The sequence below is a fragment of the Eublepharis macularius genome, chromosome 1 (genome assembly GCF_028583425.1).
Source record: "Eublepharis macularius isolate TG4126 chromosome 1, MPM_Emac_v1.0, whole genome shotgun sequence".
NCBI classification, from domain to species: Eukaryota; Metazoa; Chordata; class Lepidosauria; order Squamata; family Eublepharidae; genus Eublepharis; species Eublepharis macularius.
Genome location: NC_072790.1, coordinates 234697086 through 234713679, shown reverse-complemented (window position 1 = coordinate 234713679; position 16594 = coordinate 234697086). Strand labels below are relative to the sequence as shown.

The 16594-nt window shown below is 51.4% G+C and overlaps 2 protein-coding genes across 8 annotated transcripts in view; one reads left to right on the top strand and one right to left on the bottom strand.

Moving 5' to 3' along the window:
- The window catches only part of MARK2 (microtubule affinity regulating kinase 2), a 128026-nt gene extending 126100 nt beyond the window's left edge, over nucleotides 1-1926 (top strand). For all 7 annotated transcript variants that reach the window (XM_054993408.1, XM_054993400.1, XM_054993392.1 and 4 more), the window contains 2 exons: nucleotides 23-67; nucleotides 336-1926. In XM_054993408.1, the coding sequence (XP_054849383.1) occupies nucleotides 23-67; nucleotides 336-693 (403 nt within the window). In that variant the 3' untranslated portion in view covers nucleotides 694-1926. The remainder of the gene's footprint in view (nucleotides 1-22; nucleotides 68-335) is intronic.
- Nucleotides 1927-3995: 2069 nt separating this feature from the next.
- Nucleotides 3996-14621, bottom strand: RCOR2 (REST corepressor 2). The gene is made up of 12 exons (XM_054981930.1): nucleotides 13924-14621; nucleotides 11208-11264; nucleotides 10486-10566; nucleotides 9543-9595; nucleotides 8855-9016; nucleotides 8210-8334; nucleotides 7228-7297; nucleotides 5869-6084; nucleotides 5596-5673; nucleotides 5390-5447; nucleotides 4672-4910; nucleotides 3996-4592 (listed from the first exon to the last, which is right to left on the bottom strand). The coding sequence occupies exons 1-12, from the start codon at nucleotides 14036-14038 to the stop codon at nucleotides 4227-4229; spliced, it is 1620 nt and encodes a 539-aa protein (XP_054837905.1). The 5' UTR covers nucleotides 14039-14621; the 3' UTR covers nucleotides 3996-4226.
- Nucleotides 14622-16594: the final 1973 nt, after the last annotated feature.

Below are 16594 nucleotides of genomic sequence, written 5' to 3'. Positions count from 1 at the left end.
TTGTCTCCCACTCTTTTTTGAGGAACCTGCATGAGCCCGAAAGCAAAGACCGTGTGGAGACGCTCAGGTGAGATGCAGCCAGTGCCTGGGGGAAACTCTGCTCCACTCTGTCTCTCTCTGCAGCAGGGCCAGGCTGCTCCTCGGCCTCTCCTCTCCATCTTCTCCATACACCTGTGTGTGTCCCTCTCCTGTCGTTCTCTAACTTCCCCCTTCGCTCTCTCTTCTTCTAGCTCTCCGTTGCCAATTGGGCTGGGCAGGGCACGGGTGCCAAGCAGAGGGGGGGTCCTTCCCTTCCTCCCTCACTGTTTGTCTCCCCCCCCTCTCCTCCATCTCAGGCCCCATATGGTAGGCGGCAGCGGGGACAAAGAACGTGATGAGAACCGAGAGGCCAAGCCACGCTCGCTGCGGTTCACCTGGAGCATGAAGACGACGAGCTCCATGGAGCCCAACGAGATGATGAAGGAGATACGGAAAGTGCTGGACGCTAACAACTGCCAGTGCGAGTTGCAAGAGAAGTACATGCTTCTGTGCATGCACGGAGCACCGGGCCACGAGGCCTTTGTGCAGTGGGAGATGGAGGTGTGCAAACTCCCACGCCTGTCGCTCAACGGCGTCCGCTTCAAGCGGATATCCGGCACCTCCATGGCCTTCAAGAACATTGCCTCAAAAATCGCCAATGAACTGAAGCTTTAACAAGCCCCCAGGGGGGGCCCGGCCTGCACGCGCATGGGGTGGGGTTAGGAGTAAAGCTGCAATTTAACTCTGGAAGGGTTTATTTTTTGATACCCTGGTGCAGGACGGGGGAGGTTGGGAAAGGAAAAGGGGGGTGGCAGCAGTGGTGTTTGGGGACATCCCCTCTCTGCCCTCTCCTGGCTGTTGAATCTCCATGGAGACACAGTGCGTGGGGTGGTGGCTGGCAGCCACCAGGCCGGTCTCCGTGGCAACAGTAGTGGGAGTGTACCAAGGGCTGTTGGTCTCTATAGCGACGGTGTTGGGGGGCATCCCTTTTGGTCTCCGTGGTGACCATGGTACTTTTCCTTTTTTTGTTGCACATTAGGCAGGGTTTTAAATTACCAAACACAGCAAAAAAATTTGACTCCCCTCCCAAGCAAGAGCTCTCTCCCCCATGCTTTTCATCTCCCACAGTGCCTCTCATGAGCGTGCCCTCCTTTTCCTTCTGAAGTCTGTATTCTGGTGATGGTTTCGGGTCCTGGTCTACAAATGCCGGGCGAGGTGGGGCAGGGGGGAACAATGAGGAGGCTGAGCTTTCCCGTGGGCATTACTTAAAGATGCCTCCCCTTCTGGGCTTCCCTAGTCAGGCTAGTGAAGGAGGGTGGTAGGTTTAGGGGGGCTTGGGATCTCCTCCCTGCTTTTGGACCCTGCTCTGCTCCATTCTTCCATTTGGACGTGGAAGGGGAAGGGGAAAGTCCACCAACCGGTTCTTCTCGCCACTTCTTCCGCTAGGTCATCTCCCTCCCCCCCCCCAAAAGAGACCACTCGGAATGGGAGATTCTAGCCATGCACATGGTTGCCTTCCCCTTTTGGGGGAGCAGAGCGGGTGTTGGGGTGGGGTATGAGGTTAAATCCACATTAGAGCCCATGTTTCCCTCTGTATCCTCAGTCTCATACCAGTTGAGAGCGCTGCCCAAGGGCTGACAGGTTAAAACGGCAGGGGCTTCTGGGAGTTGCTTACAGGGCTAGCTCCGTTTTTCAGTTTGACAGGCTTGACTGCTCCACTTAGTGCCCTGGTCTAGGTGGTTGTTCCATCAGCTGTGTTGGTGCCCTGCGGCCCTGTTTGGATCCAAAGGGCATCCTCTCTCAGATTCTCCTAGTTGTGCTAACTTCCAGCATGTGGTCATCAGACTTAAATGTAGAATATTAGGGGCTCTCTTTCTCCAAAGCCACACGCTGGCACGCCCCCCCCCCCGGGCCTGAGGGTAGCTTTGAATGTTCCAGACAAGCACTCTGAAGGTGAAAGAGCTTGCTTTAGGGCTGCTTCTGAGCTGGGGCGGGGGGGGGGGGCTGCTTTTTGCCCCAAGCTTTCCACTGCTAGGGAGTGCACGCAGGAGCCATGTCGATGTGTGGGGTACGGGAGGTAGAGTTCTGTGGTAGGGATGTTAGCGGTTGTCTTGATTCTCCCTAACCAGGTACAATGTTCGCAGCTTTCTGCCACTGCTTACCACAGAAGGTGGAAGGGAGCCCTTATTACCCCTCTCCTGAAGGAGAGCACAGCCTTTCCCCCCCATCTTCCCCATTGAAAAGGCCAGCATCCTCCCTCCTCTTTCCAAAGCACAAGAGAAAAATGGGACCTTGGCTGCAGTTACCTCTTCTGCCTTGCCTCCCCTTCCCCTTGAGCTGGGTATCTTCCATTGTCATATCTCCACTCGAGAATGTATTTTAAATCCCTCTTTGGGGTGGTTGGGCTCCCCCCCCACACTGAGCAAACCCACCACCATCTCTCACTCTTACACACACACACACACACACACACACACACACACACACAATTTGTATATAACTGTACTGATACCTCGGTTTTGTGAGTGGTTATTTTTTTGTTTAATTCTGATCACAAAATGCCTTTTTTAAAGAGAAATCATGTCCCCCCCCTTTTTTTGTTTGTTTCCTCCCCCCCCTCCCTCTAGGGACGCTGCCGTTTGATGTAGTTTTACAGGTTCTAGATTAAACTTTCCAGAAAGCATTTGCCTGGTTTGGCTTCCTCTGGTTTTCTTTCCTGCACATCACCCAGCATCAAGGGTACGAATGCTGGGATGCAGGGCCAAATGAGGGTCAAGGAAGCTTGGGTGGTTCTGCCGGCAGCCTCTTCCAAGTGCCAAGCTGTGAGAAGCTGCCCCAGTGGTGCTGCTGGCGCTGGTAAGGCAAGGCCTAAGGACAGCGGTTCAAAAGGCTCCTTTCCGAGGGAGATTACCCTGACCGGTCACCCGGTTTTGCCTGACTTCTTTTTGCTTTGTGCCTTGACCTCTGGCAGGAATGCTGTTGGAAGTTGATGGCAGGTGGGGCAAGAGGGCATGGCGAGACCCTCACAAGGCGGCTTCTTTTGACCACGAGGATTTTGAAGCAGCCCTGAAGGGAGTGGGGTAACAGGTCAGTTGGGAGCTGTAGCCACATGTGACAGCAGCCTTTTGTTCATCCTGCTCTGGCTACGCAGCTTGGCAGGGTTTAGTTACATCTCCAAGAGGGAGAAAGGAAGACATTCACCTAGGGCCTCGTTTTTCCCAAAGAAGAAACATCCAGGACCCTCCAAACTGGTTTTCCAGAAGGAGATGGGGAAGTATTCTCCTCGAAGGGTGCCTTGTTCCGTGACAGCTCTTCTCCAAGAGCACCCAGCTGGTTTTCCTCCTCTGCGCTGCCGTTCCCAGCACAATTTCTGCCATCTCCCAGTTTGTTCCCAGTACAGGCGCAGGGTGAGAAGACCAGCCACTTGTAACAAAATACCTTTATTGAAAATGCTCCGTCAACAGAAAACGCATCTGTCCTATTCTCCCAGCAATGGGAGGGCGGGAGGGGAGTGTGGCACATGTGCACCCAGGCCTGCCCCCACCCTTTCCTTTAGGGAGCCAGGGTGGCGCTGCCTGCTGCCAAGGCTGTTGCCCACTTGTGCAAGAGAAGATGGGCAAGTGCCAAGCAGGGCAATGCTCTCCCTCAGCCTGGTCCAGCATGTGGCACTCGCCAACCGCTTCCCCTCCTGCAAAAGAGGGGAAATTGCCGCCACGTCGAGAACGCTCAGGGTCCCCGTTCTCAGAGCACGCTGCCTCTCCCGCCTGCCTAACTAGACATGACTCCTGTCTGGCTCTTCTCCCCCCAGTACTTCCACTAGTGGCCACTCAGCCACTTGACACACCCCTTTTGCCCCCCTCCCCCATCCACACCGGCACTGATGTAAACCAACCCTGCAGTGTGTAAACATAATCCATCCCCCCCACCCCAAGCTACTATTCCTCTATCCGTTCATTTCTCCCCCCTCACAAAAAAAACCCCATCTCAATTCACCTGGGGACTAGGCTTCAGTGCCAGCTCTCTAGACGCTACCTGAGCTGGACCAGAGGACACTTGGGACCCTTCTCCCTCCTCCCCTTCTGCCACCGCCACAGCAGTTCCACACGTTTCTGTACAGGGAGGGGGTGAGACCAGGTTGTCCCAGTCCCAGCGGTAACTGCTGTGGCGTGAGGCTCACAGATTGCTCAGCAGGAGGCTGAAAGGTCTCCTCAGAGGGAGGCGGAGGAGGGCGTAGGGGGCTCCCCTGTCCCACCGCCAAGGAGAGAGGGGGGGTGCTGGCCTCCCCGGGCTGGCTGTCGTGATGTCGCCGGTCGGATGAGCGGGGGTGGTGGCTGGTTGAGCGAGAGTCTGGGCTGCAGGAAGCGACCTTGTTGCAGGGGTGGCGGCTGGCGGTGCAGCGTGGGTGCTGTTGGAAGCGTGGGCCTCAGCAAAGGGGGTGGCTGGGAGAGGGCCGCTGGCGGGGGTGGTCGGGGAGAAGAAGCTGGGAGGGGTGGGGGTGGGGGTGGCGGCAGTGGCTGCTGCGGCTGCTGCGAGGAGGAGGAGGAGGAGGAACGGGAGACAGCCGTGATCTGGACCTGAAAGGACAAGAGAAGGGCGGTCAGTGTGAGGCAGCCAGGAGCTCTCTGCGTGGCAGGCTTTCGGCACACCCCTCACCTCATCCTCTTCCTCACTGCTCGCTAGTGAAGCACTGGAGCTCTTGGGGTCCTGGGCAGGGGAGCTGCCCTGTGGAGCAGTGGGACCCCCTCCCTCCTGCTCTGCTTCCCATTCCTGCAGCACCTCCTCCAGGTTGAACCGCCGCCGGTAGCTGACGAAGAAAGTCTTCACCTGAGCTACAGTCTTGTTACTGATCACCTCTGCGATAGCCTGGAAGTCCTTCCCATATTTTCGGATGGCTGAGCGGAAGAAGAAAGATGCATTTCAATACCGCAGCATTCCGCTTGGCAGAAGGAAGCAGCCCTGCTCAGAACATGCCTGTGGCGGGGGGGGGGCGGGGGGAGCTAGTACTGTGGAGAACGAGGTGTGCTACAAATGCCCTGCTGCTGATTTTGCCGCGGTAAGTCCCCCACCCCTCCTAGCTGCCCCATTTAGAACATACTGTGGCCTGGCTCCCATTGCATTTCCAGCGATCTGCACTGCAGAGAAACTGCTCCAGGGCCGCTGGTCCCTGGCAGCATCAGCACTAACCCATAATTCCAAATGGACATTTTTTCCCCTGCTGAGGGGAACAGCCCATCGATTAGGCGTGCGAGTATGTGCCAAGCGAAATTCAGAGGGAGCAGGCATGGCCTGTCATGGCAGCCCCCCCAGCGGAAGCTCTTCTCTGCTCCTGCTGTCTTACGGCCCTGATCCCGCCAGTCCTTCCGGGGCTCACCCTGCACGGCGAGGAGCTGCTCGTCTGTCGTCCAACGTGAATTGAACTTAACGTTTGTCTGGAAAAGGAAAAAAAAGTGCTCTCCAATCTGCTTTTGCATCCCTCTAAAAATTGTGCTCTTTTGCTTGCTGGGGGGCCAGTCAGGAAACAGGTGGCCTTTCCCTGCCCGCAGGGGAGCACCGTCTTTTCTCCTGGGCCACACTCACCTCAGGGGGCCGCAACTTGTCTATTCCTCCTTCTAATACCTGCTTCATGCTGCTGTTGATCTGTTTGATGCTCTGTACCTGAATCAGACAGAGGTTAAAAGTTCAGACGATCCAATTCCCACCTGCCTGGGACTGTGGGACGGGGGAGTGCCGATCCCTTGGGAGAGGAAAGAGCCCTTCCACGGTATATTTTGTCTGTGGGATCATCCCAGCGAGGCAGCAAGGGGTATGGATAGGGGCAGACTTTAGGGGAGGGAGGGGAGACTTTGCTACCTGCCGTTTGAGGGACACCAGCTGGGAGTCCAAGTGGCGTAGTGTGAGAGAAGCCATGTCGGGGCTGGTGGACAGGCCCGTGATGTCCTCCTGGCTCAGGTACATGCCCTTGGGGGGTCGCCGGCGGGCGCGGAGTGGGTGGTGCCGGTACTGCGACAATTGGACCTCCTTCTTCACGGGACCTGGTTTGCTGCTTGGCGGCTTCTGGTAACTCGGCTGAGTGGGGTTGAGAAAGCTTAGTGGAGGCCCACATGGGGGTTCCCCCGCAAGGTCCTTTCCGCCAGAACGACAACCCTGGCAGAACTCACCCAGCCTATAAGGCTGCTTTCCTCAGCAGCCCCTGTTTGAAGCATCTTCCAGTTGTACTAATTCCTTGTTCCTGATGCTGGGGGTGGGGCAGTTCTTCCCCCGCCATACAAGCCCTTTAATTTTGGTGCTTCTACCTCATGTACCAGCAGAACACTGTCTGTATGTGCCCTCTCAATAAGACTGGTGGTCATTTTGTTCAAATTCTTGCATTGGTATATAGGATGTAGGAAACCCAGATTTTTTTTTCTGTGTGTGTGTGTGTGTGTGTGTGTGTGTGTGTGCGCGCGCGCACGCGCGCGCGCGCAGACAGTGGCGATGGAAAATACGCATGTTGCCCTGTTCCTACAATCTGGCATATCAAGAGGGTTGTGTATAGCAAGGACTCTGGGTATGCAATGTAGGAGTGTCAGAATCCTAATGACCAAAGAGGGCTCCTGTGTCATCCTGCCATTACAGTGATTTTCAGAGGCTACGTTTTACTCAAATACAAGGCTGGGTTTCCCCCCATGTATGCCATAAAAAAGGGAGGGGGGTTGTCTTATATTTGCATAAAACTCACAGTTATGTCCAATAATAATTTTTGCATGTATAACATTTTTAGGTAGGTTGTCTTGCATTCAAGGTCATCTTCCTTTTGAGTAAATACAAGTATATCCTTTACAAACAAATCTCTCCAATGCATATATATTTTTTGTTTTTAAAGCAAGATATATCGAACACCTTCTCTTGTCAAGGGTAACCAAAACTGCAGCCCTTTTAGTACAAAGCTTTGTTTTACATCCATAAGGGATAGAGTCTTAAGCCACTGAAGCTTGAGATTCATCAGGACACTGAAATCTATGTGCCGTACCACATTTTATATGTATACAGCGTGACGGGGCTCACTCGTGCCAATTCCCACTGCTTTCAGTGACCTGAACTGGAAGTTAACCCCAGCTGCATTTATTTCAGGTTTTATCAGTGCTCCAGGTTATGGCACTAAAGGAGCTGTTTTAGTCCTTGCTTATTTACCATCAGTTTAGGCTTAGCAGTACATTATTTTCCCCCTACCTCCTTCTTGGGATCCATGGCATCAAATTCACCCTCGCTGGCCTGCCGCCCTTCCTCCAGCTCATCATTGCTGTGGGGGAAATCCAGCAGCATTCAGAAGCCATTCTACTCTTACCTCTCCTCCCCCCGCCCCCGCCCTTAGCAATTTCAGCTTGGTACATTTTCATTGCCCCCCACCCAGCAGTGGGTATGAAACACCAGCGCTAGTAATGGGGCCGTCATGTGTTTGGGACTGCTGTGGTTTCTTTAAGAACATTTTGGGATACTAATTCCAGGCGAGTAGCCATGTTAGCAGCAGCAAAATAAAATGGAAGTCCAGTGGCACCTTGGAGACTAGCAAAATTCATTCCACCATAAGTGTTCATGAGCCTCAAAAGCTTATGCAGAAATAAATTGTTAGTCTCCAAGGTGCCGCTGGGCTCTTGTTCTATCTTGGGATGATGTTGCTTGTCTCTGAATTCTAGCTGGGGCACACCAATTCATAGTATCTCTTCAAGAAAATACAATCTTTTGGCTGACCCTGCATGTGCTACTCTCTCCAAGTGGCAGAAATCTTCCACCCCAGGAGGACACAGAGCAATCTTGTGATGTGCTTGTAAAAAGCACAGATTTTGCCAAGTGTAGCTTGTGACGCAGCAGACAGCCCCAGTGTTGGAAGACGCTGCAGAGTGTAAAAATCCAGGCTGCACGTGCCAAGCTTTTACATCCTCCATGCAAAAAGATGGTTTCCTCATCGCAAATGCTTTGCCAGGGTGTATACCTGCTGTGCTTAGACTAGCTTTCTGGGCAAACATCTCCATTCCATATGGCTGTTAAGCCAAACCTGTTTAAGCTGGCCAGTGATTAATTTGAGCAGCTGGGGTCCCCTTTGCCATCAAAGATCCTGGCCCTAACACTACACAGCAACCTCTGCTACAAACTAGTTCCTTCTGCCATGAACCTAACGTTCAACTAGCCCCCACCCATGTTACTTCCCTCTGACCTGTCATCCTTCTCCTTCTTGCTAAGCAGTTTGCGGGCCTGCCGGTCCATCACACTGGTCCTGCTCCGGGTTTTCTTCCAGGAGTAGTAGTACTTCACCAGGCTGGGAATCAATTTATCAGGAAGCTGAATAGGCAATGAAGAAGGAGTGGTGAGTGGCTATGGGCGGAAAAAGATGCCAAAAGTTGAATTTGCAGATAAAACCAGAGATGCAGCTGGGTAATGAAGAGGGGAGATGGCTGGTATGCAGCGTTCAGGGCCCTGGATTTTGTCAACACTTGGAGTGTGGTATGAGGGGCAAGAAACAAAAGTAAAGTGCCTGAGTGTCAGGAAAGAAGTGGGAGTATATAGTTCAAATCTCACCATTGACTGACTTCCTCTCTTTCCCCACCCCCAAAATATAAGAGGAAAGAAGTATTGTTTTCTGTAAGGCTGGAAAATAAAATGACTATATGATCAGTTCAGGACACCATGAAGGGCCAAATACGCATGACTAGCAGCGTGATATCTGTATGACAACTGCACATAATTTAGTATTGATGTCCTTCAGGGTCTAAGCTGTCTCTGATAGCAGAAGAACAACAACCTTCTCTGGGCCCCATTCTTCTCCTGTCCTGCCCCAACCCAGAGAGCAGGGACCACCTACCATCTGCTGGATGCGAGCAAAGCTCTTGCCGTGGAAGCTGAAGGCTTGTTCAAACAGGACTTTGTCCTCCACTGTCCACTCATCAGGGAAAGGGGTGAAATTAGCCAGGTCTGCAAGGGACTTCTCCACATCGTGTTTGTGCCACAGCAGCATCCCCAGAGCCTTTGGGTAACACCAACAAGAACAGCTAACTACTCCCATGACAGAATGTGGCCACAATAGCACTAGAGCGGGGGGGGGGGGGGTGACAATTTGGCTTCCAAAAGTCTTACTTCTTTCACAAATCTGTTTCTTGTCCTCATTTTGAAGACAAATTTTAAAAAGTGACGGTGATGACAGCACCTGTCTTGGAACAGGATCATCCAGGAAGGACTTCATTGGAGACGGAAAGGACATTCTCCACCTCCCTGGCTTAATACCCGGTATTTGATTTGTCTGCCAAGCTGTCAGTCAACATATTTGTGTCATCACACGGTATCGCTCTGAGAGAGCACCTAACTTAAAGTGGGTAACACTTTTCTTCAATAAGTTCTTAACTGCTCCTGTTGATGCTAAACGGCATTTGTGTTTAATAGATCAAATTTTGGTTAATTTGTCTAATTTGCTCCCGGTGTGCAGACTTGTTCAATTTCGGATTCTCTGTTAACAATCCTGGGGCAGGCCGGGAAACAAGCAATCGGATTTTTACCTGCTCTATGTTGTACCCATGCTTCTCCTTGGCCATGGCAATGTATTTGTCCACTAGAGGGAGAAAGAGACAAACATCAGGTGCTGGGGGGGGGGCGGGGAAGGCAGGCAGAGAATGTAGCAGCAGCCTCTGACATCTCTTCCCTTAGTGGGTGGCTGGCCAGCCTGCCAGCTCCGGGTGGGAGTGATCTCTTCCTCCTGCGTAACACCCACAGAGGCTCCAAGTGGGGGACCCACTGCTAACGGGGAGAGAATCCAAGCATTCGCACTCGCATGTACCCAAGGAAGCTAAGGCACATCCGTGGGTTGTCCTCAAAAGGGCAACATTTGAAAATAGGTGGGGGCAGTCTTTAGAAAGTCCGTATTTACAAAGATAAAGGGGGTGTTCTTATACATTGTGTGTATGCGATAAAGAGATGTTAACATTGGACACACACACACCCATGACAAAAGCTTAGGAGTAACAAGCAGCTGCATTGTGTGGCATTTTGGGAGGAGGGACCTGACAAGCAACAGTATCTGGGGGAGCAGAACCCCAGTTTAGGGCCTCTGCCTCCCCCCACATTTCAGCACAGCCAATGTTCCTACCCCCGAAAGCTGCCTGCACCAGCCAGATTAATAACCCAGGAGCTGGAGGCAGCGCACCAGCCACACGGTAATTGCTTCTAGGAGTCCCGGGAGGGGGGAAAGGGGGAGCTGTCAATCAGAGGCTCTGTTACCAGCTGAAGATGGAATGCGTTTCCCCACCCCCACTCCCTCTCTTAGCAGGGCTGATTCTTGGCTGCTTCTGGAACTGGTTCAGATTGGGGGGGTTGGAGGGGTGGAAGCTGCTGGAGCAGCCAAAGGAGGACATGGTCCACAGGAGAAGAGCTCCAAACAGCCATTGATTTGACCCCCTTCTCCCCCCTCCCTTTTCCACAAACAATAGGGGAGGAGCAACTCACATTTGGCATCTGATACACAGTGATTAGGAGACCAAACCAGCATCCCTTTCAATTCCTTGTTGCTGTAACGAGCTGGGCTCTCTGAACAGCAAAGAAGAAAACAAGGGTGACGGGTATGCTTCCTTGAGGCCCTCCTGGGCAGGCTTTCTTCCTGGGTTCAAGATCTGGTGCCCCCCAAAACCAAGACAGTGAGGGAAGCACAGCATTTCCTGGCAGGTGAACTCCACCCCCTTGCAATTCCAGTTAGAAAGCTTTGCTCTGCTGGCTCTTCCCTTCTGCCCTCACCTGTACACACAGGCAGTAACTGGCCCTTCAGTACAGACCCCTTCTCTTCTCTTACTCTCAGCCAGCACACAGGAGTTACTCTTCCCGCTCTAAGAATGAGAGCAATGGAAGGTGGGGCTTCCTAGCCCAGAAAGGAGCAGCTGTGTGATGCCAGGTTGAGAACAGGAGGCACTAAAGGTGCATTGGAAGAGAGCAACTGCACCCGCTTGATGCTGGGTGGGAGAGGGAGGAGAATGTGACAGAAGCCACTTGGCAGGCAGAGGATTGTTGGACCTATCATCCCTCCCCCCATCTCTTTGGGTCAGGTGCCACTTGGAAAGAAGGGGCTCTATCCTAGAAATCATAATCACCCTGTCCTCTTAAGTGAGCGTCTTCATCTGGAAGAGCTGGGGTTGTTATTGCTTAACAATTTCCTGCACACACACAAGCTCCTTTACCTGGTTTGCACTCTGGGATCACAGCTTGATAATCTGCTCCCACGCGGATCATGCTGTCTGCAAGGGAACAAAAAGGTTGTGCGTGAAGGATCTGCTGCTGATACAATAGACAGGACAAAGGGTTAGATGCCAGTGGGGTCCGAATCACAAGAGAGAAGGGCCACTGGGCACTCCCAGCAGAGCCTTGATACCTTAGGAAGTGCCTGCCTGCCCAATCTGCCTGATTCCAAAGGGATGCTGGGTTGCAGGGAACAGGATGAGGTACCCTCTTGCTCTGAGCCAGTAAAGGCAATGGCCCAGCGCAAGCGACTCTTATTTGCGGCGGGGTGCATGCGCGTGTGCATTGTGGGACGAGGTTTTCCATGGAGGCACTCTGTCTTCTAAAGAACTTCCAGCTCCTAGTTCTTTTAAGATTTTCATTCTCCTCTCTAGATTGCTGTGCAGCTTCTTTGTGTTCATGTTTGCTTGAACCCAAAAGGTGGTGGTGAGAGAGCCCCAGTAGAAATGTCTGTGCTTGACCCACTCTCAGAGCTGAGCCAAGAGAACATGCAGATGCACGGCAGTGCGTACCACACCAGAAGCAGAAGCAAGGCCGCTTGGGAGTCCAGCAGAAAGACATTAGGAGCAATGAGGCAGCTGAGAAAGCTGCTTTCAGGCAGCAGAGGCACTTTTTGCTATGAATTGGATGGCCAAGTAGTCCCTTCCCCCTCTCTAGCTCCCATTCTTTTAAAAAAAGCCTACCAAACAGCTGCTGAGCAGCAGGCGAGATCTGGAAGCATTTAGCCAACATCATGCCAAGGAGCTCCCGAGCTTTCGCTTTCTGGCACGAGGGCCAAGAAACACATGTCTGGCTGAGGACTGAGTATCAGTGGAAAGGTTTCCATATCCATTCTGGGATACGCTCTCCCCATGGCACTCAGGATGCTTTTTTGGGTATGTCTATCTGTCAGACTGGATATATAGATCGTGACCAAGAAACTGTCCTCTTTCTAAGTCTAGGGCAGTGTTTAGCCCCTCTTCCTGCCTGTGCACAAAGTATGTCTGACAGGCGTAATCAGGGTGGGAAGGTGTTGGTGGCAGAATCTTTAAGCAGGTTGGGTAGATGTCACTTAGCAGAGACAGATGGCGCCATCAGCCGGACCATGCGCTCCCCCTTCCACCAAGCAAGATCCTGCAGAAGGAGGGGGGACGCATAGGGAAAGCCAGAGAACTCAGCAGGCCTTTCCAACAGCCCAGCAGGGTTAAGTGAAAGTCTGTTACCTCGCTGATAGGCTATGCTGCCAGGAGATCTACAGCTCCATGCCTCTCCACGGATGCAACCTGGAAACTCCTTTCCGGAGCACACTGCAGGGTTAGATCCGACTGAAGTCAAACTCAATTACATACTCCATAGCGAGTAGCTGGTGGACAAAAGTCTCCCAACACCAAGTCAAAGGGCACTGTATACCTCTAAGAACAGATGCACAGCTGCCAAGTGCCTTGTTAGAAGTGCACCATCTCCACTACAAAGAGGGAGGCTAACAAAGCCTGCACAGGAGGCCACAGCAGAGTTCAGAGGGGAGAAAAGTGACATGGGACAACAGCTTAGGGACAATAAAATTGAGCCCAAACCCCTCTTCTTGATCCAAGTCCTGAGCTGCTTTCTTTGTTAACCTGACCAGGCAGCGAGGCTGGAGAGAAGGTGAAGGGGCAAAAGCAAGGGAGTTGTAGTTTACTCATGCTTCTGGATCTGACCACAGAGGCAAAAGAGGTCGAGCGTTAGCTGTTGGGTGACAGGGTGATAGCTGAAATGAGATGGAGCTGGGAAGGATTCAGGGACAGAAGATCTCTCTCAATCAGAGTGCCCTGGAATCTCTGTTTCATTCCATGTTTCTGACCATTGGAGCATATGCTTGGAGTGACATTTGGGAAATCCAGGCAGACACATTTATCTTTCACCATCCCATCATTAGGACAGTCTTTGGCACACCTCAACTCCAGGTCTAAACCTGCTCCCTCAATTCATCCCTTGAGGCACCCAAGCATTGTGTCACGACACCCAAGGAGGGTCATCACTTCCTCCCTGGCATCACACCAGGTTACATTGCAAGCACACACACACACACACACACACACACACACACACACACACACACACAGCTTTTTCATGCCCACTCCCACATCTCTGTTGTTTTAAAGACCAGTGGTTTTTTTTCAAGTTATCCCACCCACATGCTGGCACTCGGTGCATCCCCAAAGGGTTTGATTTCCTGGGTGCGCATTTTCCATCACCTGTTCCCCTGTTCAGGCAACTCTTATGGAACACGACTGCCTTTTGCCGCTGCCGCCCTGGGGAAATCTCCCTAACTGGCTCTCATCCTCTGTTGCCCAACCCACAGTCTGTGGCCACCAGAGGGCAAAGTGAGCTGACACAAGGCCCTTCCCCTCCAGTGGAGAGAGGCAAACTGGGGCCATCCATGCCGTGAGTCCAGTGGCCTCCCATCCATCTCCTGGAGAGTCCCTGAGGTCCAACTCTTTGTTCCAAAACAACACAGCTGGGTAAATTCCCAACTCGATTGAACTGGGGCACCTTAGACCCCAATCCCACAGTCACAGATTCAAATCCTCCACCCTCTCAATCACAATGAAGTCTTCAGAAACAGCCACTTTTAATACCTCCCCCCACACACACACACACACACTTGAGCGCATAGCATAATAGCCCAACTTGGCTTACCGTGGGAGTGTTCCTCTTCACTGCTGTCATCCTCTGAGTTCTGATGGTTGCCGTTGGTGGCTGACTTGGACCGGCTCCTGGACAGTATCCCCGATTTTTCCATTACGGAAGGCATCTTCCAAGACCCACAAGACCTCCAGGTTGGGGAAAATATATCCTCCCCTCCTGCTCTTTGTGCCTCTTTAAAGAAGTCAAAACGCTTGTAGGTTGTTTAAAAGAACAAAACTGCAGCCATGCTAGCTGACAGCTCTCCCTCTTCCAACTTTAAAACACTGAGTGGGGGAACCTACTGTCCCTTGCAAAACCCAGAGGGGGAGAGGGGAGTCCCAGAGTTGGAATGCAGGGGTTAAATGTAAATTCCATTCAAAGGGGCAGAAAAGAGAGTTCGGGGGTTTCCTCTTTCACTTTGGAATGAGAGACAAAATTTCAAAGTTACTGTAAACTTCCTTGTAATGGGTATGAAGAGTGAAGAGAAACTCTTGGGACTGAAGTTATGTAGGAGGCGGGGGGGGACTCTTAACACCTAGAAGGGGGATGGGAAAAGCAGTAACCCACAATGGTAACTTCTAAAATAAGCCTCTTCTCCAGATAGGATTCCAGGTGCCTCCACTCTGCAAAAAGAAAAAGAAAAATATATCTATCTCTACCACCTTCAGAATTCTAGGAGATCTCAAAGGGAGGCAATGCCATTTGGTACCTAAAAGTCTGCCTAAGGTCCCAAGAAAAAGATCAGTCCTCCTCTTTTTTCTCCTCCTTCGGAGATGTAGTAACTTGTGCCCCCCCCCAAAAGAAGAGGGGATCGAGTCCAGGAGTCCCTGTTTTCGCCCCACAGGAAAAGAGGAGGAAAGCTTCTCTCAGTGCATGTGAGGCACTTAGAGGAAAAGTTGCCTGAGGAGGATTTGCAAGAGCTGCCGTCTCCTCATTCTCCTGCTGCCGCCGCCGCCGCCGCCGCCACCACCATCTCTTTTTCCCTCCCTCTCACACAATGAGTCTGTCGCTGCTTTTGCTCTTGCTCCTGCTGCTGCTCCTGCTGCTGCTGTGAGAAAGTAGTTCCAGTTCCCTGCCTTAGTACCTCCCCTCAGACCCTTCCGCCTGCTTGCACATCTGGCCAGAGGAGGCACACAGGGGCAAGAGGCATGCAGAAAGGGGAGGGTGGAGGCCAGATGTGCTAAGTGCAGAGGAAAAGGTCAGGGGAGGGGGGGCACGTCGATCCTTCTCTGAAAGCGCAAGTTGGTCTTTCTTTAAAATAGGAATATTCCCTTTTCAAGAGAGAAAAATGAGAGAAGGATGGAAGATATTCAATTCCCAGCAGGAGCCACGTGGGAAGTATCTCTCTCTCCCCTCCTCTGTTTGCTGTTGCTCTAATCTTGGTTCTCTCACTTTCTCCCCATCCAGGAGGATGGCACTGTTGGTAGCAGCCTAACAGGGACATCTTGATATTTTTGCAAACTGTAAAGTCTGCGAACATTCCCAAGATATCTGCTGTTTGTCCTTTTACGTTTGCTAAAGACAGCTTTCATTGTTGATGGAAAAACCATTCCAAAGTGGGGAGGGGGCAAGTCCCAATTGCATATTGTAGTGACCTTTCCCTCACCACAGCTATCTCTGCAAAGCTTTTAAAGGAGCTCTTAAATCTAAACTCTCTGTGCAGGGAATGGATGTGTTCATATATATATATATATATATATATATATATATATATATATATATATACAAACACACCCCTGCAGCACAACCAATCCCCCAGGAATCTGCCTTGCACCAGCCTCACAGAACTGAACAGAAGGATTATGTTAATTTCATTGGGGGAGGTTGGCATTGCACAGGACAATTCCCAGTTGCCTTCTGCCTCATGGGGAAGATGTCTTCCCCACTTTAGTAGCTAGTGGCACCATAAAACACCTCGCCTTGCCTCAAGGTTGGGCCACTTCTCTCTAAATGCTGTTTTTGTTCTCCCCACACATGGAGGAACATTAAATGTCAGTCCTACCACAACGTTTATAGCACAAATGTAGTTTATGCTGACACAGACTACAAGAAAGGCATAACTGGTTTCACAAGAACATTCCTGAAATCAATGTCCACAACAAGAAGTTGTGTTCAAATGAAGATTAATCTGAGAATACACTCAGACTAGTAATCTTCTGTATGGGTCTGTAAGAAAAGTACAGTAGATCAAGTAATTGCGTTCATTGACACCAACCTGCAACATCTGAAGGAGCAACATCTCAGTTTGCTGGAAGTGAGGAGCTCTAGCAAGATCCAAAGGCCCTGCTCTGGATATACTGAAAATTGGGAAAAGAAGGGTTTTTATTAAGACATTTTCATAATTCCATATAAATCTAAACCCATGTTCTCTTTCCTATAGAAATGTCTTGATACAAGACAGTAGTTATAGACACTCCAAAGCTTCTCTTTATTTTGCCCCCAAAGCAAATGGACTTACATCTTTGTTGTGCTTCTTTAATACAGGAGCTCATTGATTTAGCCAGAGATATTCATGCTTCTGAGGAAGACGTGGTCTGAAACACAGCCCCCTTCTGCATTACCTAAATGGGGCCCCTGCTCAACTCCCATATACTAGCCTATAAGAAATGGCTGCATCTACCTCTGCTGCCAAGCTCTGTCAGTCCAATTGCCCACTGCTAATTCAATAACCCTACTGTGATTT